The sequence below is a fragment of the Ahaetulla prasina genome, chromosome 1 (genome assembly GCF_028640845.1).
Source record: "Ahaetulla prasina isolate Xishuangbanna chromosome 1, ASM2864084v1, whole genome shotgun sequence".
NCBI lineage: Eukaryota > Metazoa > Chordata > Lepidosauria > Squamata > Colubridae > Ahaetulla > Ahaetulla prasina.
In genome coordinates, this window is record NC_080539.1 from 248,260,998 (window position 1) to 248,285,199 (window position 24,202).

Below are 24,202 nucleotides of genomic sequence, written 5' to 3' on the forward strand. Positions count from 1 at the left end.
CTGGATGGCCATGACAGGAAATCAGCAAGAGTCAAGCTTGATTAGAAGACTTGACCTTTGCTTCCCTTCATGAAGACCGATAACCAGACCTTGAGCAATTTGAAAACCTTTGCCCTGCAAGCCTTTACACTAGTTCTGGAGAACATTTGGCCTTCAAGATTGGTCACTTGGTTTGAGAATCTCACCCAGAATCCTTTCCCTATTTCTTATCAGCCTGCTGTTGGCCAGCTGAAGAAGGCCTTACACCGAACCATTGCTCTCTGGAATGGGACAATTCACTGCAGCCATCTTGTTGTGGCTAACTCACCATGGCCATTTTGCTGCAGCCAACCTGCCTCGGGACAATTCATCACGGACAATTCTACTCAATGCAATAAATGTTATTCGTCACTGTTTCTTCAACACTATTTCCACCTTTGTCAATGGAAATAATGTTAAAGAAACAGTGGCGGCTAACATTTATTGCTGTGAGTTATCCTGCATGGAACTATCCATAGCAAGATGGTTGTGATGAGTTGGCTGCAGCGAGTTGTCCTAGACCAGGGGTCTGCAAACTTGGCTCTTTTAGGACTTCAGGACTTCAACTGGCTGAGGAGCTCTGGGAGTTGAAGTCTACAAGTCTTAAAAGAGCCAAGTTTGCAGATCCCTGTCCTAGACCCATTGCTCTCTGCCTTTCCTTTGAATGCATACAGTTCAAGGGTAAGCGTGTATGAGCGTGAGGGCTACATCCATTCCTTCATGACCCAATCCTATTGAACCACGTTTTATCAATATTTCATTTTAAAATAAATGTTTTTAACTTCCTTTAAGAAATAAATAAGGAATTTGTCTAGGTCCTTTTTTTTGTTTCATTAGATATCATCATGAAATGAATCACAAAGAAAACAATGAAAAATCTATGGAAATCTATGATATAATCATAAGAGTGTATGTTTCTGGTCAATATAACCCAAAAAAGATATTGCAGAACTGGGAAATATACAAATAAGATATGATATAGAGAATAATAGTAGTGAAAAGAAAATGTAGAATATTAGTATATTAATATTCTTATAAGTTTTATTCCCTTTTATACTAGTACATTGTAAGATACGATGACCAAAACTACCCATGATGTAAGTTTAATCTGATTGTCCTTCTACCAGAGAAAAGAAAGGGTCAAAGGTCAACCCGCCCATCCTCCAATTTATTGGAGAATATGTGGAATTCTAGGATCATACACAGGAAGAATTTGCAGAACAGCTTTGGTTCCAAAAGATCTCCTGTAAGAGCCAGCAGGGTTCAAGTTGTGTGATCCAAGAATTCCAGTGCCTCTATATATAGGAATGGAGAGGTTGTCATTAATATAAACGTTAATTATAAAGAAACAGATTTAAATTAGACATCAAGAAAAACGTCTTAAAGGCTGCATGGCAATGCAATAGACTGCCTTGGGAGGTAGTGGACTTGGGAAGTGTTTAAATAAGGCGGTGGGTTGGATTAGATGATCTTCAAGATCCCTCCAAGTCTTTATATTCAAGATTACGTGCACTCATATGTAATTAACAAAAGGCCAACCTGTTGGTAGGATGAGTCATCTCTTCGTTCATGAATGTAACTAATTCATAAATGTAAAGTCCTGCTTTGGAAATAGTACTATTTCATATTACTGTGAGGGATTTGGTAGTTGTATAAAAGAAACCCATGACAGTTTCATTGGGAATAAAAGGATCCAATTCACAACTCTTGCAGCAGATGAATGACCAGGATTGAAAACCGGTAATGTTTATCATCCCTCATGCAAAAATGCATATAAAATATACTTCTGGAAAAAAACGATTCATAACAGAACATATACCTTTGCATGCAAAAAGTTATTTTAAAGCAAGTATTAAAAATAACTGTGTTTACAAGTCTATGCTAGAAATAATCACATATAAAACCTTGTCTATTGTTTCCATTGTCTATTAGGAAAAGTTGTTCAATGCATAAAATTGTGAACAATATTATCAACAATGTAAAAAATACTAATGGAACGGAATAATATTTGTAAGTTTATGACATGGACCTGATTTAGACTGATTTGTATATTGCTATTAGTGTCCAAAAGGATCATGGATATTTACATTAATGGTAATTAATCTAGAGAATCCGAAAGGTGCTTTTCCAAAAGGCAACTGGATTTTGTTTCTCCTTGAAGACATTTTGCTTCTCATCCAAGAAGCTTCTCCAGTTCTAGGAAGTGTTATTGTACAGATGTGCCCTATTTGCCACAAACTTTCACATTACCATTGAGTCAATCCTCAGAGCCCCACTTACCATCAGCTGGGCTGAGACCTCTAGCCGCTGAGATCATAGACAGAGTAGGGCTGCTGTGCATGGATCGGAAGTAATGCTCCACATGGGGGTTCATGTATGGATGAGGGTGGCTGAAAGGTGAGTCTGCAGGTCCCGCAGGGTGGGGTGACAGACGGATGAGGGAGATATCGGAGATAACAGGACTGCCACTTAGAGTGGAAGGTCTGTAAAAGAGGCAGAAAAAAACCCAACTTTTTATCAAGATCAGTCTCTTTAACTGATGGAACACGAATACACTACAATACTAGAAGGTAAGGAAGACGAAATACTGATAGTCCTTGTTCAGCGATTGGGATAGAAACTCTATCGCTGTTTGCTGCAGTTGCTAAGTGGAAAATCACATCACTGCGACACTTCCCCTTCAGTCATTAAGCAACTAACCATGGGAGTTAAGTGAAACATCACATGACTGTACTTGTGCTTTCTCCATTACCTCTGTTTGTCATAAGCCAATTGTGGAGCATGTGTTGTGCATTGGTTATGCTGGCTAGCTAGCACAGCTGGAAATCATGGTTTAGTAACCTCTGCAGGGCCACAAATCGCCTAGCCTTCCACCAAGGACAACGGGGGGAAAAAGGAAGCTGTAATTTAAAGATAAATGTTTAGGGATGCAAGTAAGCAATTTGAAATAATTTCCAAGAACATTGTTATTAAGATTCCACTGGAAATATAGCACTCCAAATGCCCAGTTTCATAGATCTATAGACAGAACCGCATTTTATTAGTGACATAATCCTACACTGTAATCCTCAGGCAAAGATCCAGCTTCCTGTTTCAGGAAAGGCTACAGGTAATAAAAGAACTGTGCCAAATCTAGTTGTTCAATTCATACTGGTAAAAAAGAGCTAATAATGAAAGAGAGAGAGAGCAAGGAATGAGAAAGCAAATGAAAAGACTGCGTTTCAGACTCAGCTAGAGATCATTACGAATAATTTTAGCCCCATCTGGAAAAAATGAAACAGGATTTTAAAAAAGAGTGATGTCATTAAGAAAACATCTGACAATTTAATGGTGATGAAGGCTAAATTGAAGTGTGTGACTTGCAGTGGGGGGAATGAAGCCGGGGGTAAACTGAAAGCAGCCCCAGACTTCCCTGAGCCATGAAACCTGCCTTAATACATCAGCCTTGAAAGAAATTCTCTTACATACACAATAAATTCTCTCTTTCATCAATACTCGGTTTCTCCCAACAGGGTTGGGAATGCCTTTGATGGCTGCTTGAAACTATGTATTATGTAGTTCATGAGCTTTTTGAGTCAATTCAGATCAAACTAGGAGACCAACATCTAAAGCCCATTAACAAGATCCAGGATTTGCATATCAATTTTGCCTATCGCTTATGGGGTGGGGGGAGTGAATCCTTTCTGCCCCACAGAAAAGATGATGTCTGCACTGGTCAAAAATAAGGATAAAAGGTGGCACCATGGATGCTATCTCTACCAAGAAATGGGTTGAGACTACCACTGTCGTACTTCATAGACATTAAAACAAAAGCTATACCTGAAACTAGACCAATGCTAGAGAATATAAAGTCATTTTTAAAAACTAGGGAAATTTGTTACAAAAGGATATTATTATAAACAACTTCTTCTCAGAACAGACTATTCTATCTGATAATGAGCATTAAGTGAAACAGTCCCTAAAATGAACAATGTTCATGAATAATTGTGAGCTGTACCATGTAGTCTATAGAGTTAATTTATTGATAATAAAGCTAGAGTGACTAAGTTGTAGAAGGAGTGTTTTACAATTATGTTATTCAACAAAATGCATGCATTTTTCCCTAGCTATAACATTCAATCTGTGTAAATCAACACTTCTGGTATCATAATTATTTTGCCTTAGGAATTGTTTATGTACTTTACAATCATTGTATTGCTAAACATTTGATTTTTATACAGATTTTACAAAACTGCTTAATGTAAAATGGTAACATTTTTAAGTTCAAACTTTTCTATTATTAATCCCTTATTTTTTTCACCATCAGAGTTGAAGCCAGTGTCTTTCTACTAATTGGATGCACGTTTCAATACTTTCTCTTTCATCATTAAGAATATATTTCTCTATTATTAATTCTCTCTCACTGCCTGACACTCACATACAATTATGCTTTTCCTTGGATCATTTACTTACATCTCTTCTGGGTTTAGGGCTGCAACTTTAAAGTTATTTGCTGTCTGACCCCCTCCAGCCATGAGTCATCCACATAGACCTCCTGGTGCTTCTTACAGAATGAAAACAGTAAAGAACTATTTATTAACTAGAAAAATATATGAGCACCTACTGTATCTTTTGGATGTACAGTAGCTAGACCTAGCTCTTAGCAAGTATCTGTCTTTTAACTGAGTCAGTCTAGAATTAGATTCAAAATGGATTTAAAGAACAGAGCTTCCATTAGGTAAATAATATGGGGTAAAAACTATGTGATAAGCTGACTCCATGATACATGCCAGACTTTTAAAAAATCCTTTTTAAATTTTTAAATGCCTGGTCAGTTGTTTCTAGTGAATAATAGGAATTTCATCAGGAACAGAATCTTTAATAATTAGAAGAAATGGCTTTATTGACTACATTGAAAAAGTTCATTTTGGAACCTGATTCTTTACCATTCTTGTATACAATGTTTATATGAGAACTGATTCTAGATTAGTCAATTTGGTTTGAATTCTGAGAAGTGACTAGTAGATGTCATGAAAATGTCATGAAAGAAGTGTTTTGAGCTGGTAGTATCCTATCCCCAAATAGTCTTCAAATCCTGGGAAAAGCGGTGTGTATGTGTGTGTTGGGGTGGTGGTGGTAGCTTTGGGATGGAGATTTTGGGCAGTTTATTTCGGAAAAATAGCAGAGGAAGTAGAATTATCTGTCTTTTCACATTCCAGATTCAATTTGTACCCTACAGGATGGCTTATTATTGACAATTTATAGTGCAGGGAATATATATAGATTAAAAAAGATAAGATAGATAAGATAACCTTTACTATCACTTTTTCTGTATACACACTGTTACACATTAAAAGTGAAATTCTGATGCCCGATCTCAAAGGAAAATTGTGTGTGTGTGTGTGTGTATACACACCCATACAAAAATTAACAAAAAATGGTTAGTATTCTACAGTAATAGTGGTGCACCTGCTTTCACCATGTGAGATATCGAATTTCTCTTTCCATTAATCCTAGTTCTTCATGCCATATCCCACAAGTTTCTGAAGAACCCCGACCTTTTAAATAACTTCTGAAGATAGAGGAGGGCTACAATGAAGGTTCAGTGGGAACCCAATAGTCAACCTGACATGAACAGAATTGGACTCTGCTAATGCAAAACCACCACTGACTGCAGTCCATTATTCATGTCCTTTGTATTGTATTGGGTGTATGGTCAACCCTACTTGCAAGTATAAACTAGACAATACAAAAAGGAATTCATTTATTTATATGATTTATATTCCACCTTTATTTTGCGTAACTTAAGGCAGTACACTTTCTGCGCCAACTCAGTAAGCTCAAACTGCCCAAGGAGCTGCTGATCCAATTCTACAGAGGAATTATTGAGTCTGTCATTTGCACCTCTATAACTGTCTGGTTCGGTTCTGCAACCCAACAAGAAAAACACAGACTTCAGAGGATAATTAGAACTGCAGAAAAAATAATTGCTACCAACTTGCCTTCCATTGAGGACCTGTATACTGCACGAATCAAGAAGAGGGCCGTGAAAATATTTGCAGATCCTCGCATCCTGGACATAAACTGTTTCAACTCCTACCTCAAAACGACGCTATAGAGCACTGCACACCAGAACAACTAGACACAAGAACAGTTTTTCCTCAAGGCCATCACTCTGCTAAACAAATAATTCCTCAACACTGTCAGACTATTTACTGAATCTGCACTACTATTAATCGTTTCATAGTTCCCATCACCAATCTCTTTCCACTTATGACTGTATGACTATAACTTGTTGCTGGCAATCCTTATGATTTATATTGATATATTGATCATCAATTGTGTTGTAAATGTTGTACCTTGATGAACGTATCTTTTCTTTTATGTACACTGAGAGCATATGCACCAAGACAAATTCCTTGTGTGTCCAATCACACTTGGCCAATAAAAAATTCTATTCTATTCTATTCTACATATAATGTTCTCTCCTCTCCTCTTCTCTTCTTCACAACAACAACAACAACTCTGTGAGGTTTGCTGGGCTCAGAGAAATAGACTGCCCCTAGATCACCCAGCTGCCTTTTTTCAAAGTTGTTTTAGCCTGTCTGTGGAGCATCTATGGGGTTTATTTTTTTATTTTTTTGGTGAAGAGCCTGGGAACAAAAGAGAGGATGAGATCACAGGCTAAAGGATGTGCCTCACTTGGAGCCTAATTTGCAGCCATGAGAAGAAGGTCTCAGATTATTTCGCCAGCTGTCAAAAGCCTTCCCTGCTGGTGCCATGTTCTCACCTACCTGTCAATGTTGAAAGCCACCCTGCTGAGTTGGGCCTAAAGTACATTCCTCCACAGACACAGAAATGCTCAGCAGTTGGTGTGCGATGGGGTGCAGGAATAATGCACTGGCAGTAAGATATATTAGGAACTGACACCTGACACATATAATCAGTAGGAGATCAGGAATGTCATTTATTTCCAGAAGTACTATCAGCTCCCTATGTCTTTGAGGTCTAAGAAAAGCAGCATAATTTTCTTAACATCTGTGTTTCCTTTGATGCAGCAAATGAAATTGGAGCAAACATACGGTGTTTTAGTCGATGCCACAGAACTGAAGTCTAGCAGACAGACAAAACTGGCAACCTCTTGGGAGAAGGAAGGAAAAAACCCCACGAAGCAGCAGATCAGCAGATGTCTCTCTTCCTGGAAGTCAAGATGGCTGGCAATCACTCCTTTACCTCAAGTCTCTTACTACCTTGTTGTCATTTTCCTGAAGGAGGTGTGAACCAAATTTCAGGGACCTTATTCATATGGTACGAAGTTCCTGGGGAGTAAACTGGATCTAAAGCACTTGACTATATTCTACCACCCAACCAAAAACCTGGATATTGTTATTTGTTGTTGTTGGGTTTCTGGCAGTGGTGGATTCAGCCAGTTCGCACCACTTCGGGAAAACCAGTTGTTAACTTTCTGAGCAGTTTGGCAAACTGGTTGTAGGAAGAATTCATTAGGGCAGAGAACCGGTTGTTAAATTATTTGAATCCCACCACTGGTTTCTGGTCAGTTGAAAATTGTGTGTGTGTGTGTGTATACACACCATACAAAAATTAACAAAAATGGTTAGTATTCTACAGTAATAGTGGTGCACCTGCTTTCACCATGTGAGATATCAATTTCTTTCCATTAATCCTAGTTCTTCATGCCATATCCCACAAGTTTCTGAAGAACCCCGACCTTTTAAATAACTTCTGAAGATAGAGGAGGGCTACAATGAAGGTTCAGTGGGAACCCAATAGTCAACCTGACATGAACAGAATTGGACTCTGCTAATGCAAAACCACCACTGACTGCAGTCCATTATTCATGTCCTTTGTATTGTATTGGGTGTATGGTCAACCCTACTTGCAAGTATAAACTAGACAATACAAAAAGGAATTCATTTATTTATATGATTTATATTCCACCTTTATTTTGCGTAACTTAAGGCAGTACACTTTCTGCGCCAACTCAGTAAGCTCAAACTGCCCAAGGAGCTGCTGATCCAATTCTACAGAGGAATTATTGAGTCTGTCATTTGCACCTCTATAACTGTCTGGTTCGGTTCTGCAACCCAACAAGAAAAACACAGACTTCAGAGGATAATTAGAACTGCAGAAAAAATAATTGCTACCAACTTGCCTTCCATTGAGGACCTGTATACTGCACGAATCAAGAAGAGGGCCATGAAAATATTTGCAGATCCCTCGCATCCTGGACATAAACTGTTTCAACTCCTACCCTCAAAACGACGCTATAGAGCACTGCACACCAGAACAACTAGACACAAGAACAGTTTTTCCCCGAAGGCCATCACTCTGCTAAACAAATAATTCCCTCAACACTGTCAGACTATTTACTGAATCTGCACTACTATTAATCGTTTCATAGTTCCCATCGCCAATCTCTTTCCACTTATGACTGCATGACTATAACTTGTTGCTGGCAATCCTTATGATTTATATTGATATATTGATCATCAATTGTGTTGTAAATGTTGTACCTTGATGAACGTATCTTTTCTTTTATGTACACTGAGAGCATATGCACCAAGACAAATTCCTTGTGTGTCCAATCACACTTGGCCAATAAAAAATTCTATTCTATTCTATTCTACATATAATGTTCTCTCCTCTCCTCTTCTCTTCTTCACAACAACAACAACAACTCTGTGAGGTTTGCTGGGCTCAGAGAAATAGACTGCCCCTAGATCACCCAGCTGCCTTTTTTCAAAGTTGTTTTAGCCTGTCTGTGGAGCATCTATGGGGTTTATTTTTTTATTTTTTTGGTGAAGAGCCTGGGAACAAAAGAGAGGATGAGATCACAGGCTAAAGGATGTGCCTCACTTGGAGCCTAATTTGCAGCCATGAGAAGAAGGTCTCAGATTATTTCGCCAGCTGTCAAAAGCCTTCCCTGCTGGTGCCATGTTCTCACCTACCTGTCAATGTTGAAAGCCACCCTGCTGAGTTGGGCCTAAAGTACATTCCTCCACAGACACAGAAATGCTCAGCAGTTGGTGTGCGATGGGGTGCAGGAATAATGCACTGGCAGTAAGATATATTAGGAACTGACACCTGACACATATAATCAGTAGGAGATCAGGAATGTCATTTATTTCCAGAAGTACTATCAGCTCCCTATGTCTTTGAGGTCTAAGAAAAGCAGCATAATTTTCTTAACATCTGTGTTTCCTTTGATGCAGCAAAATGAAATTGGAGCAAACATACGGTGTTTTAGTCGATGCCACAGAACTGAAGTCTAGCAGACAGACAAAACTGGCAACCTCTTGGGAGAAGGAAGGAAAAAACCCCACGAAGCAGCAGATCAGCAGATGTCTCTCTTCCTGGAAGTCAAGATGGCTGGCAATCACTCCTTTACCTCAAGTCTCTTACTACCTTGTTGTCATTTTCCTGAAGGAGGTGTGAACCAAATTTCAGGGACCTTATTCATATGGTACGAAGTTCCTGGGGAGTAAACTGGATCTAAAGCACTTGACTATATTCTACCACCCAACCAAAAACCTGGATATTGTTATTTGTTGTTAAGTTGGGTTTCTGGCAGTGGTGGGATTCAGCCAGTTCGCACCACTTCGGGAAAACCAGTTGTTAACTTTCTGAGCAGTTTGGCAAACTGGTTGTAGGAAGAATTCATTAGGGCAGAGAACCGGTTGTTAAATTATTTGAATCCCACCACTGGTTTCTGGTCAGTTGAATGTTGTGATTTGTATAGATCTGATTTGATTGTCTATACCAGGGGTCTCCAACCTTAGTAACTTTAAGGCTTGTGGACTTTAATTCCCAGAATTGAAGTCCACAAACCTTAAAGTTACTAAGGTTGGAGACCCCTGGTCTATACTGTACTTCTAAAATCTTTCAGTTCAGCCACATTATTTCAGCATGCATTTTTTTAGCAATAGGAAGAAACAATCACTGAATCATTTAATTCAGAATGGGAAATGGAAGGGAAGGGAAGGGAGGGGAGGGAAGGAAGGAAGGGAGGGAGGGAGGAAGGAAACTTCAAAGACAAGAATTGGAACTGAAATCTTTGAAACCAAATTAAATGAATGTGGTAACGACAGAACTTTGATTCAAACTTAATAATGGTGATTTTTGTTGTTGTTTAACATGCTTCACAGCCCACTTTACAGGCATATGTTTCTATGCTACATCAAAGGAAGTAAACAATCTGCTTCAGCCTAATATCCTTTTTTATCTAACTATCTATCTTGCATGAACTTTTCATTTGAAATTCTACAAGCTCTACCTTTTTGCACAAACCTTCAGCAATGGGGCCAGAGCCTGACTATTTTAATGTTCATGTTGGTGATTTTTAGTTTAAAAAAGAAAGCATGAAAGATATCTGTACTGTATAAATGTTAGTTCACTGTATTGCTGAGATAGACAACTTTGTAGTTCTCAGATGTTCAGAGGTTTAGTTCCCATCTACCTCAGCCAACATAAAGAACAAATATTGATGTTAGGCAAGATTCTAACATTAAAAGGAAGGACCTTCCCATTGATCTCAACTGGCAAAAGTGGTACATTATACTTTGTGCCTCAGGAGGCATGAACCAATAAGATTTAGGACACGAGTCAATGACTCATAGTGACCAGAAGTGAACAGGACTGAAAACTGATAACTGGTGTCCTGCCATTTTGAAGTAGAAACATATGAATAATGCAAGTTATGTCCTAAAAATAGAATGATTACAATTAAAAAAAATGAAGATGTTTCTATAACATCTCCCCCAGCCCAGTATCATTCACTTGTGTGATGGGACCCCAGTCAGTTCATGGGTTTCAACCAGCTGCCAAATATTAAGTGTAGCTCTTCTTTATATTTTATATTTATAATTTCAATTTAGAAAGCCACCTGAACTCAAAACCAACTCTGTAGTATACAATAAAAAATTAATACAGTAGTTAAAAAAAGCAGAAAGATGTACAAAGAGAAAACTTCATATAACAGAAAAAAACATTTATTTTATTTTATTTATATACTGTCCATCTCAGTGTCAGGTGACGTTCGGTGACTATCACAATCAAACCAAACAGTACCCATCAAATGGGCACACCACCAACCTACCCCAGAATTTGCAGGTTTTTCAGAAATATGAAAAGTTTAGGACTTCATCAGTTTATTTAAGGAACACAGTATGTTTTTTTTTTTTTTTTTTTTTTTTTTGTTCAAAAAGTTTTTATTGGTCAAAAAAGGTTTATACAAATACATATCAGGTATGGTAAATTTTCATTTTTCTTATGCAAGATAAGAATTTTGCTCAAATTTTTAACACATACAACAGCCATATGGCAAGCAGGTGACACGAAGTAGCTAAGTTTACAAATCTTACATACGCAATAAAGAAGGGTCAAGAATAAACAGAATATCATACAAAAGAGAATAAGGAAAACCAACACAATACCAAATATCTTTATCACTTCCTAGTTTTAGATCTCAGAACTCTGGGTTCAGCCTGACCCAACTCCAGGGCCGCAACAGCGGCAGCCGCCTCCGCCCCATGGTCTATAACCTCCTTCTTCAATTCCTGGGTCATCTAATTCCAGGAGGGCTTTGTGTTCCTCCACGAGGCCGTAGCCTCCGCAATTGTACTAATTTTTTCGTAATGCCCTCCCGGAAAATCATCAATCCTCTGGCATCAGCCATCTGAAGCCTACTCCTTCTGGTACAATTTGCTTGACAAAAGTAATATTTCTTTCTCATTTCACGTACCTGTCTGGGAATCTGCCTCAGAATGGCTATCTCCTGCCCCTGTAAGTCAGTGCCCCACTCCTATGTTTTCTAAGAATTTCATCTCGTCTCTCTTCTCACAAATTTGACATGAACCTCTCTGGGAACTGCATGCGTGCGTGCATATTGTGAATTAACTCTATAAACTCGATCCACATCCCAATTCATGAAATCAACACCTCTCCCAAGAAATTCTCCCAACAATTTAGTCACAACATCTCTCAAATCTTCTTGGTCCACTTCTTCCAAATTTTGAAACCTAAGGAAATAAGACATTTTATCCATCTGTAGTCCAAGCACAGCATTGCCTGTCGCCTCCTCTCTTTTCTGCACTGCCCGCATCTCACCCTCCAGACCTTCCACTTTCTGCTTGTTTTCTGCTGAGACTTGTTGAGTATCCTTTAAATCCTTTTGGATAGTCACAATTTCTGCTCTTATTTCCGCTTGGCCTCTTTGCAAATCATCCAGTTTCTTGTCCATATTGGATAACTTTTCCAGAATTCTCCATCTCTCCAGCAGTTGGTCTCTGACCTTTGCCATTTAAAAAAAAAATTCAAAATCCTCAGGCAAGCACAGTATCCTTGTAATTTCCTCCGATCCACCAGGGGCACTCACAGGAGCAACGAGTCCAGAGTACAGTTAGTCAACCAGGAAGTCAAGGGAAGTGATGTCATCAAGATTCTCATAGTGAAGGCGGAAGCTGGACGCCACCACTGTTCCCCAGAGGAGGGGGCCTCAAACCTCCCTCCTAAATTTCTCCATCACCTCTTCTCCAGAGCTCCACAAACCGTAATCTTCTTATTTTAAGTTCTCCTCTCTCCAGAATGACTCGTGCTCCTTCCAGCCGCAGGGGAGAAAACCCCCGCACCGGAGCACTCCACTGCCACCGATATCCCTTCCTTCTCCATTCCTCAATTCTTCTCCGTTCCCTGTTCACCACCAGGCTGCTGCAGTTATAAATCCAAAGCCCCGGTGTCACCGGGCACAGCGGCCCAGGCGACGACCAAAGTAATGGCCGTGGCCTGTGGCCTCCAAACCCCGCCGAGCCTAGGACGCGCCAGCATCGGTCCCCCCAGTCCTGTATGTCGGCTGGGGGACCCCTGGCGAGCCGTCCGTGCGGCAGGTGTCCTTTTCGGAACACCTGGCCCCTGGGGGCCTCGGCGGCGGCCGGATTCGGTCACTGGGGGCAAGAGAAGCCTCCAGACGACCGTTGCCCCTGGACACCGGAAGTCGTCTCAAACACAGTATGTTTTTTAAAGTGAAAAACAATGCTAGGTCAAGAAATAATTTCCCTGTATTCTTTGTCTAACACAAGAAAATAATAATTAATTTAACAAAATTGAAGGCTGACTGATTCCAAATTCTCTGAGGAATTTACCTTAAAAATAAGAAAAAGAAAAAAAACAAGAACTAAGAGAAAGAAGATCTGATGTGTCCAGACAAACAAAATTCCTCAGAGAGAAAACATACAGTCCTCAGACAGGACTTCACAAATAACCTTCTCAAACATCTGGGAGAATAGTTATGTTTTTAAAAACTTTTGGAATCCCTTCAGGTTGGGAGCCACATGGATCTTGGGGGTAATCTTATTCCCAGGAGCAGATGTCTCAGTAGATAAGGCCTACTTCCTGAACCCTGAAAGATGGCATTGTTTGATTGAAGAGGCCCAAGGTGCACCAATTTAGTAAAGGTCATCTTTGACTTACAATAGTTCATTTAGTGACCATTTGAAGTTACAACAGCACTGAAAAAGGGACTTATGACCATTTTTTCACACATATGACCGTCATAGCATCCCCATGGTCACCTGATTTGCATTCGGATGCTTGATCACTGACTCATATTTATGACGGTTGCAATGTCCCAAAGTCAGGTGATTCCCCTTTTGTGACCTTCTGACAAGCAGGGGAAACCAGATTCATTTAACAATCGTGTTCCTAATATAACAACTGCAGTGGTTCACTTAACAAATGCGGCAAGAAAAGTCATAAAAATGGGAGCAAAACTCACTTAACAAATTTTTCACTTAATGATATAAATGTTGGGCTCAGTTGTGGTCGTATGTTGAGAACTACCTATAGTGATAAGATCCCTTAAAGGCAAAGAATGGGCTATGGTGTCCAGGCTCTTCAATCATAACCCTCTCTATGCAATTGCAATTCTTCAGTAAATGCCAAGAACACTTAAAACAGTAATACAGAAATAAATAGCAGACATGAAGCACTCACACTTAAATTGCCTACTGACCTCAGAAAGAAATTACCCATTGAAAGAGTAGTTTAACATGATCATTGAAATCAATGTGTTTAAAGCTGGTTACAGTTAATAGCTAAAATACCTACTATACAGGTAGTCCTCAACTTACAAGAGTTCATTTAGTGACCATTCAAAGTTACAATGGCACTGAAAAAAGTGACTTATGACCATTTTTCATACTTATGACCGATGTAGCATCCCCATGGTCACATGATCAAATTCAGATGCTTGGCAAGTGGTTCATAGTTATGACGCTTGCACTGTCCTGGTGGTCATGTGTTAATCATTTGTGGCCTTCTGACAAGCAAAATCAATGGGGAATCCCGACTCACTTAACAACCATATAATTTACTTGGACTTCAGTAAGGCATTTGATAAAGTAGACCATAACCTACTACTAGATAAAATAGAAAAATGTGAGTTAGACAGCATCACCACCAGATGGATTCTGGTGACCAACCGCACTCAAAGTATAGTCCCCAACGGAACTGCATATACATGGAGCCCCCCCAGGGCTCTGATTTAGGCCCAATACTCTTCAACATATTCATCAATGATTTGGACAAGGGGATAGATGGGGAATTCATTAAATTTGCAGATGACACTGTGGAAGATAGGCTTAAGATACAGAAGGATCTTGACTTGAACATTGGACGTTATCTAACAAAATGAAATTTAATGGAGAAAAAAGTAAGGTTATATATTTAGGCAAGAAAAACAAAATGCACCGGTACAGTATATGTGATACCTCACTCAACAGTAGTAACTGTGAGAGGGATCTTGGAGTCCTAGTGGACAACTATTTAGATATGAGCCAGCAGCTGCCAACAAAGTCAACACAGTACTAGGCTAAGCAGAGGGATAGAATCAAGATCATGTGAAGTGTTAATACCACCTTATAATGCCTTGGTAAGGCAACACTTGGAATACTGCATCCACTTTTGGTCACCATGATGTAAAAAAGGTGTGGAGACTCTAGAAAGAGTGAAGAGAAGAGCAACAAAGATGATTAGGGGACTGGAGACTAAAACATATGAAGAACGGCTGTAGGAACTAGGTATGTCTAGTTTAATGAAAAGAAGGACTAGGGGTGACATGATAGCAGTGTTCCAATATCTCAGGGGATGCCACAAAGAATAGGGAGTCAAGCTATTCTCCAAAGCACCTGAGGGCAGAACAAGAAGCAATGGGTGGAAACGAATCAAAGAGTGAAGCAACCTAGAACTAAGGAGAAATTTCCTGATAGTTAGAACAATTAATAAGTGGAACGACTTGCCTGCAGAAGTTGTGAATGCTCCAACACTGAAAGTTTTAAAGAAGATATTGGATAACCATTTGTCTGAAGTGGTGTAAGGTTTCCTGCCTAAGCAGGGATTTGGACTAGAGGACCTCCAAGGTCCCTTCCAACTCTGTTATTCTGTTTTCTGTTTTCACAATCATGTAACTAACTTAACAAATGCAATGATTCACTTAACAACTGTGGCAAGAAAAGTCATAAAATGGGACAAACTCATTTAACAAATGTCTCTCACTTAGCAACTTAAATTTGGGGCTCAATTGTGGTCGCAACTTGAGGACTACCTGTAGTCAGTTTATCCACCCACCTACTGACAAGTAGCAATTTTGTGTTATAATGGAAACAGCCTCCTCTAGCCCAAGTAAAGGTCTCAGCCAGACCTCATCTCTCATTCTCTTGACGCATACCTTAGTTTCTTATGCAGACATATATCTGTATACAAATACCATTCTGCTTGACCTCAAGATCACCCTGTTTCCATTACAGCATTGTTGTAAGCTTGACCAGATTTGCTTCAGCGCCAGCCCCAAACCGTCATTCCTTTTGCAGAGTGGTAATAAAGAAATCACTGTTTAAAACTGACGAAAAGCAGATTTCTTAACTGAGTAAACCCCAAGCCTTTTGGTAATGAAATTCAACTATAAAATTGTTTCTAGAAAGAGATACCAACTAATTCAGATGTACTTTGTGAAGTCGCTGCTGCAGTACAATATCACCTCAGGCAAATTCCAGTTGAAAACTTATCTGGGTTTTAGTTTGTTTTTTAAATTGTGTGTGTGGGGTGTGTGTGTGTGGTTTTTAGCTGAAAAAGCAAGAGCATTGCTTGTATCAATCGATTATCTATAGGAGGTAGAAAAGTAACCAACATTTTTACTATTTTGGATCAATTACTATCATGCAGATACTATATGTGCTATCTTACAAGAGGAGCATGGGAATAAATTCCCTTATTGTTGGGATTTGCTTTTGGGATTTCTACATTAGTTTTATCACAGCTATAAGGAAGATAAGGCTAGTTTTAGGAATAATTGAGAGGGGACTGCTCTCATGGAGTCTTACAAGAAATCACAATTGACAACCTTCTAGGCTATTGTAACATGGGAGGGACTCTAGGGCCATAATGTAACTTCCCTTAAACTGATGCCTTCTAGACCAGCGGTTCTCAACCTGTGGGTCGGGACCCCGTTGGGGGTCGAATGACGATTTGCCAGGGGTTGCCTAAGACCATCGGAAATATGGGAAGTATACTTGCGAGTCGAAGAATCACGCTCCAATGGTTGACTCCACAAGCCAGCTGCAGGCTCTTCAAATCGCTAGCCGAATTTGGCTTCAGGCGCAATGAATTAAAAAAGAGAGAAATCTTTGCTCTGATGTCTCCTTCTCAATCCAGCTGCAATCACTCCCAATCGCTAGCCTAATCTGGCTTCAGGCACGATAAACTTAATAGGGGAGGAGTCTCTGCTTTAATGCCTCTGTCCTCAAGGCAATCGCAAGCAGATCAGATTGCTAGCCAATACGGCTTCAGGCGCGATAAATTCAAAACAAAAATAATTTTACGGTTGGGGTCGCCACATCATAGGGAATTGTATTAAAGGGGTTGCAGCACTATAAAGATTGAGAACCACTGTTCTAGACTCAATGGAACTATCACTTCCATCTGGAATTTCTAGCTAGCTATCAGAAATCCTGGCTTGGAATTGTGTTCATTGTAATCTTAACACATTTGCAGGGTGGCAAGCATTTCCACCTTTACCTCAGACTTCTGAAGTCCTCTGCTTACCAAAACATGTTACTTTCTTATAGCCCCTGATCTGAAAATTATATTCCAGAATACTTCCATGATGCCAACATTTTTTTTATTGACAGCCCTCCTCAAAATTCACTTTTTCTTTCATTACGCCTGGGATTAGTCCCAATAAAGCCAAATGCCCTTTGAGTAAAACTCATCTCCTGACAACTTTGTAGATATGTCCGTCTGGTTTTCTTGGGAATAACAGGGAAATTGTTTGCCACTGCAGCCTACTTTCTGTTCTAGTGCACAACCTTGATATTCCCTGGAGTTTTCTCATCCAAATATTATCCAAGTCCTACCTTGTCATATGCTACCATAAATTGAGATCATACTTAGTTTATCTGCAATTATGTGTAACTAAAACTATATTATGTTCTGTTTGTAAACACAGCAATTGTACAAATATATGCCCAATCTTCATTTAGTTTATTTTTAAAGTACATTTTCTAACATTTTTTCCTCTTTTGAGATAGTATCTTCAGGACTTGATTAAATTATTGGACAATAAACAAATAGCAGAAAACAATTCTCTCATCTCTCTTTGCTTCTCCTGCTCCTCAACTGGATCAGTTATTACTTAAAGTACCTGTGTGCTTCTTTATGAAATCAGTTTGCTGTAAGGGATATTCTATTCCTTTTGAATTTGAAGAAAAAAATGTTAAAAATGGCCCTTATGTCTATAAGTAACAGTAAAACTGACGTATTAAACTCAACCTATGTGCTAGTAACCTTGATCAACATTTATTTTGAGCACTGTGTATGTATGTTTATTTAATTATTATGTATTAGTTAAAAGTATAATTATTAAGTATTTATTCCTTGGGCCTGAAATATGAGAAGAGAAGGAATGAAAGAATTCATAAATGAATGGGTGAAAAGGACAGTGGGGAGTAAGGGTGCAAATCTGGGCCCCTCCACAGAAAACCATCCAAATGTAGTACACATGTGTATATTCCTGCATTATTTCAACTTCTCTTTGAAACAGCTATAAACAAAATTCAAACTTTCTTTATGTTCTGAGATTTCTGCAATGGATGCATATGAATTTTACCATTTAGCAGTGGACAGAGCGCTTATTTTTACACAGCAAAATGTTTATGGTAGTTGTCAGCAAGTAGCATGACGTCAGCTACTATGTTAGCCAAATAGCTATTATAAGCTATGTTCTTTACATAAAACATTCAGCAAGGTTTTTTTAAAAGCATGCTTAGTCTAGAGTAAAAACAAAAGAAAAAAACCCTTTAACTTATTTAAAGTGGAATATGACCTATTTTAAAAGAATTTTGAATATGGTCCTTCACAAATATTTGCTGTTTGCAAACTCCCTGCTAATTAATTCTAGTTTATATCGGACTTAACCATCCTTCTCTAGCAGTGATGGAATGCAAATTTTTTTACTACCGGTTCTGTGGGCGTGGCTTGGTGGGCATGGCAGGGGAAGAATACTGCAAAATCTCCATTCCCAACCCACTCTGGGGCCAGCCAGAGGTGGTATTTGCCAGTTCTCCAAACTACTCAAAATTTCTGCTACCAGATCTCCAGAACCTGTTGAATTTCACCCCTGTTCTCTAGTAGGTAAAATCTATTTAGCTCAATGGTCCTATTTCCAAGACCGTATGTAAGGAATTGCACCATGAGAAGTTTGTAAACTTCACAAAACATAACAGCCATGCTGACTGATTAGCAGCCAGATCGGAGAGAAAGAAAGAAAAGGAGATGAAAAACTGAGCATTCCAGCACAAAGAACTTCTTAGCTAGTATATTTTGGAACCTGGCTAAAAGATTTTTCCTGCACGTATGTTTGGAATCTATAAATAAAGAAAATACAAAAAGTATTGCTCAGCTTAATGATAATACAACTACATAAATACTTCAAGAATTAAACAGCATCACTAGTGAAAATCCTAGAGAAAATCCACCCATGAGGTCACTAAGACACCGACTTGAGAGTACATGACTAAGCAACCAGTATGCAAAAAGAGGGGAAATGTGAAATATAAGTTACCACTATTTGAATAGAGCGATCCCAATTTGACTGAGAGTCTGCTCTCTGTAAATAAAACCCAGCTCAAATTTGGATCTGCTCACACAACCAGGAAAATTACTGGGCTGCTCTTCCTCTAATCAAAAATATGATAACCTTATTCCAGAAAGTTCTACAGAAGGTAAAAAAGGATAAAAAACGCAAACCATTCCTCGTCTCGCAGAAAGGTGTGGTTACAGAGTTGGATAAATCACCCGGTCCAACTCTGATCATTGTAGCATTCTAGAGATTGCCATTCAACCTTTATTTAAATGTACAATTTACACTGTACATTCAACCTTTATTTAAATTTATCTATTCCTGAAATTTGAAGTGAAAGGTTTGGGGTTTCAAACAAATTTGCTCCTTCCTTCGAAGACAGACTTATTTCACTTCTTCTTATTTGAAGATGCAATCTGTAAATTTATGATTATGTTTATCACCTGCCTACTGTAATTATTTTTAGTTGGTATGTCTTTTATTGTTGTTATTTAGGATGTTTTTGTCTAATGTTGGATGTTACCAGGGATATTTTAAATTGTTTTACTACCGAAAGTCTTTTTGATTGCAATAGGATAAAATTTGTTTACTAAATTATATAAATAAATATACAGTATACAAATAAACAAACAAACATTGATGCTTACCTCAATGATGCAATCTCTTGCTTGTTTATGTAGAGATGGAACATATTTATCAAGAAACTCCCTTTTGCCATAGACACTAAATATTGTCTAGTGTCAAGGTTCAATCCAAAAGAACACTCAGACTGTAAATTTGTACCTTCCAAATCTTGAATCTCACCCCTATATTAGCAACAACTGTATCTAGAACTTAGAGAAAAGTATACAGAACTTACAGAAAAGTATACAGAACTTACAGAAAAGTAAGTCAGCTGTGTATCATCAGCATTGTGATTGGAACTAGTTCCAACCCAAATTTGATTCTTCCCAGATCTCTGATAGTTCATTTGGGTACTTAAAGCTGCCTCTGTGTCAAATCTGGGTCTAAAAGGCTCTAAATGATTCCTGCCCCCCACCCCTTTGGTTCTTAGAACAAGAGCACCCCTACCTTTCTCATCAATCTGGCTATTGCCTTATTGTAATTAAAATTGATCAAATGGAAAATACCTTCTTAAACAAGGGTCTAATCATTGCTTCCTTTAAAGTGGTAGGCATTTATGATCTGAGCAATCATTAGCAGGACAGAGACATTAGAGACCCTTATAAAACAAGCTGGGGGGAAAATTAACATGCAAGTTTTGGTGTAAACAGATCCAAGAAGCTTATCTGCTTCCCCAGGAGATAAACAGTAAGACTATCAAAAAGATGTTATTAGATAGTATAATTTAAGTATAATTTAAATTGCATCCAATCTGGCATAAATCCAAGCAATTGAATTTATGCAAACTTCTTCAGAGAATGCTAGGGGACTGGCTGGTGCCATGAATGATAGCCACAAAGAGCTCCACTAACTAGTTCTCCATAAGACATTAACTAATCACATTTTTGCTCCCTAAATATAAGGGCATATCTTTGTTATGACACCTATATTGTGTCCAGTTGGATTCATCTTGCACTACAATTGCTGATGTTCTTGGCTTTTTATCCTCTTTATTACCCTGTTATGGAAAACATTTTGCTTGCCTTGGGAAATCTGGTATCTAGAATTGAACACATTCAAATGAAGGCTACTCAAAGTAGAGCAAAAACTACAGGTTTTTGCCTTGAAGTAATCTTAGCTGCTGCTGACTTTATGAACATGCCCATGTGCAGTTTTCTTGGCAGCAATGTTAGCTGGGTTGCCATGCCTTCTTTCAGGAAACTTTTTAATATATAATTTCTCAATCTAGTCTACAGCTTGGGATTTCCCAGTGTACTCTCATCTGAATACTAACCGTTTTGCTTATTAGCTTGTGGGGTATTAGACAAAGTCAATCAGCTGCTGCCACAGGCTGTAGACAAACAGGGTGTCACTATTATTTCCTGTAATTTGAATCTTATAGTGCAATTTATTGTTAGTGCAATTAGAACGGGATTAGTAATTATACTGCATTGCTGGCTGATATTTAGATGGCATGCATTCCTGCTGAGACCCAACTGGTCCCATGTTGGCTGTGTTGCAACATTGCTTTTAATTGTCCACTGGTGCTGTGAGGGATAATGCTGGGAAAGATGGAGGGCAAAAGAAGAAGGGGTGACAGAGAATGAGGTGGCTGGATGGAGTCACTGAAGCAGTAGGCATGTGCTTAAATGGACTCCAGAGGATGGTAGAGGACAGGAAGGCTGGAGGAACGTTGTCCATGGGGTCGCGTTGGGTCGGACATGACTTTGCAACTAACAACAAGCTGTGAGGGAAGCTTTTTAGTCCAAAATACAATTCTAATTGCATCAAAGATATGACTAGTTGCCCCACATTATGGGTCACCTGGACATGAATTTCTCCTTGAAAGCAATTCTTTCATATCGGAATTCAAATACAGTGCAGATCACATTGTGCTGCAGCTAATCAAATACAGATGCTTAGCTTGGGGGTGAAGACTTTTAAGTCTAGTAGATCTGGCAAAAAGGAACTTTGCTTTCTTCCCATCAGGCCTTTCCCCGAGCCATTTTTTTAAATGATGGTTTTTATTCTGCCTTTTTTGTTTTTCATAAATAACTCAAGGTGGCAAACATGCAAAAATGCCTATTTTTTCTCCTATTTTCCCTACAACAACTACCCTGGGTTGTTGGGTTGGGTTGAGAGTGACTGACCCAAGGTTTGCATTTTGACACAAATGGATGCAAAACACTGCAGCAGAGGGCAGCTCTTTTTATGCAAAAAGCATTCATGAAATGATTACCAATACCTAATAAAGTCAAAGAGGCCTTGATGAGTCTTAAAAAGATTACTTTTCAATGTAGTCTTGTGCTAATAATAAAGGGCAATGAAAATTAGACAGAGGTCCAGAAAATTCATAGGAGAAAGACTTGGTATACATGCATGCCAATCTGTATTGAACTAGGAGGTGCTTTGGTGAGTAAGAAAACCACATATTAGGAGAAATATAAATGATGAATATCAGGCTTTGCTTTGGAGAAGATGAAGCCAACCAAACTGAATATTGTGGTGAGTTAATTAACCTGTTTTCTTTTACTGCACAGCAATTATCTGCAATCATCTTTTGATTAGTTATAAAAAACGCTGAACTTAATTTTTTGCCTGTTTTGAAAGAAAACACTAAACCATTTCATGTCAGCAGATAATCTGCAACCATGACTATTAAAATGTCTACAAAGTTCTGTATTTCAGATTTTCCAGTGAAATATCATACTTTTCCATATGAAAAAGAAAAAGTTCTAAGCATCCTTATAGAATAATCCAAACTATGAGATTCTAATGGGGGTTTGAGGAATTCGAAAGAGTCATATATAGGCAGCTTCTGAATTATAAAAGGAGTTTTTGCTCTCCACCCCCAAGAAAAACTAAAACCTCCAAGGGAATGTACATTTTTTTCCTAACATCTGGGGAAGCTTCTTCCCTTCAATCATCATTTACACTGGAGTTGGTGATCCTGTGACCCTCCAGATGTTTCTAACTCTCCAGATGTTACTAAACTACAAGTTCCAGCCAATACACTAATAGGAGTTGAAGTTCTGGAGGACCACATGTTCCTTACTAAATTAACCACCACTTAAAATATTTCATTTTGTCTAGATTTTGCCTAATGAATGAGTGTAATAACAAAAACATCTTATGACCCGTCTCCTGAATGCCAAAAAATGAAGTATCTGAATTCAAAGGACAAGAAATGTACAGGATAATGGGTGAAAAACAAGACATAGGATTGGTTGGCCAAGACCATTCTTCTTCCTTTTATACTTCCTGTTATTGGTGCATCTTGATGTGAGTGATTTAAGAAAGGTTTTAAACATTGGATGCTGAAGGAGGTAATATGTCCCAAAATACCATGCCTACCAAAGTATGCCAGCATAAGAAATTAGTATGGTAGGACATCTGATACTCCAGTGAAGGCTCCAGCTCAGAATCCAACATCACCATCTCTCCTTTCTTCTTCACAATTTTTAATTCTCACTTGCTCTTGACATATATATGAGCAAAGGCAAAAAAAGTAAGAAAGAGTAGCAACTTTCATTTTTATCTTGCCTTTATATCTCTGGCAGTGATACAGCTTAGGCATAAAGAGAAAAAGCAACCAATGGCCATGGGTCAGAAGGAAAGAATTAAGGCTGATCCATGAGCTTCCCAATACTGCTGAGCAGAAAGAGGAAAAGCTCTTGGATGTAAGTGTTCCCTTCTAGTTCATTTCTCATGTCTTTTTATATTCTGAGTTCCTGCTCCCTGTTCATGAACATTTTTTACACAGCCTACTATATAGGCAGAAGATGAATTCTGGTCAATGTTCCTAAATTTATATCTTTAGAAGTTTGAAATAAATAACAGGAGGTAGATTTTATTTTATTTTATTCTTATTTATTTATTTTTGTCACACAGTATATATAAGCATAAACATGAAACAACTATACAACACATAAACATATATATGAGTATGAGTATGTAATAATTATATTAATTGGATATAACAAAGGAAAACAATAGGACAGGAACGGTAGGGACGTTTGTGCTCTTATGCACGCCCCTTACAGACCTCTTAGGAATGGGGTGAGGTGATAGTTAGAATTAATTTCTCATAGACTCTTCCTTAACCTGGGAATGACAAGTTGCTGGACCTGGAGGTACAATTCAGGGTCTGCCTGCTGTGAGTAGTATATATTACCACAATCTCCTTTTCTGGCTAGTTCCATTCATTTAACTGCTATTTTCTCCTTTGAATGGATAAACAGTCAAATCCGCACCTAACTCCTTTCCATTTCTTTTATGGCAGTGCTATTCATTGACCACCATCTTTTATAGCAGTCTATAGATCTATAAAAGCTGTAATTCTCAGAATAACCCCAATATATCTGAAAAGAATAAGGCTGGAGATTGTTCCAATGATTTACCATTCTAGACATAGGTTGGTAGTTTCCTTGCAGACTTTTCATTACCCAAACTAAC

At 38.6% G+C, this 24,202-nt stretch overlaps 1 protein-coding gene across 2 annotated transcripts in view; it reads right to left on the bottom strand.

Annotated features, from left to right (window-relative positions):
- The window catches only part of GLI2 (GLI family zinc finger 2), a 308,719-nt gene that overhangs the window by 60,091 nt on the left and 224,426 nt on the right, over nucleotides 1-24,202 (bottom strand). Inside the window, exon 4 of one of the 2 annotated variants that reach the window (XM_058195522.1) lies at nucleotides 2,299-2,501. The exons of the other annotated variant lie outside the window; for it this stretch is intronic. Coding sequence (XP_058051505.1) covers nucleotides 2,299-2,501 — 203 coding nt within the window. The remainder of the gene's footprint in view (nucleotides 1-2,298; nucleotides 2,502-24,202) is intronic. 2 annotated transcript variants of the gene reach the window in all.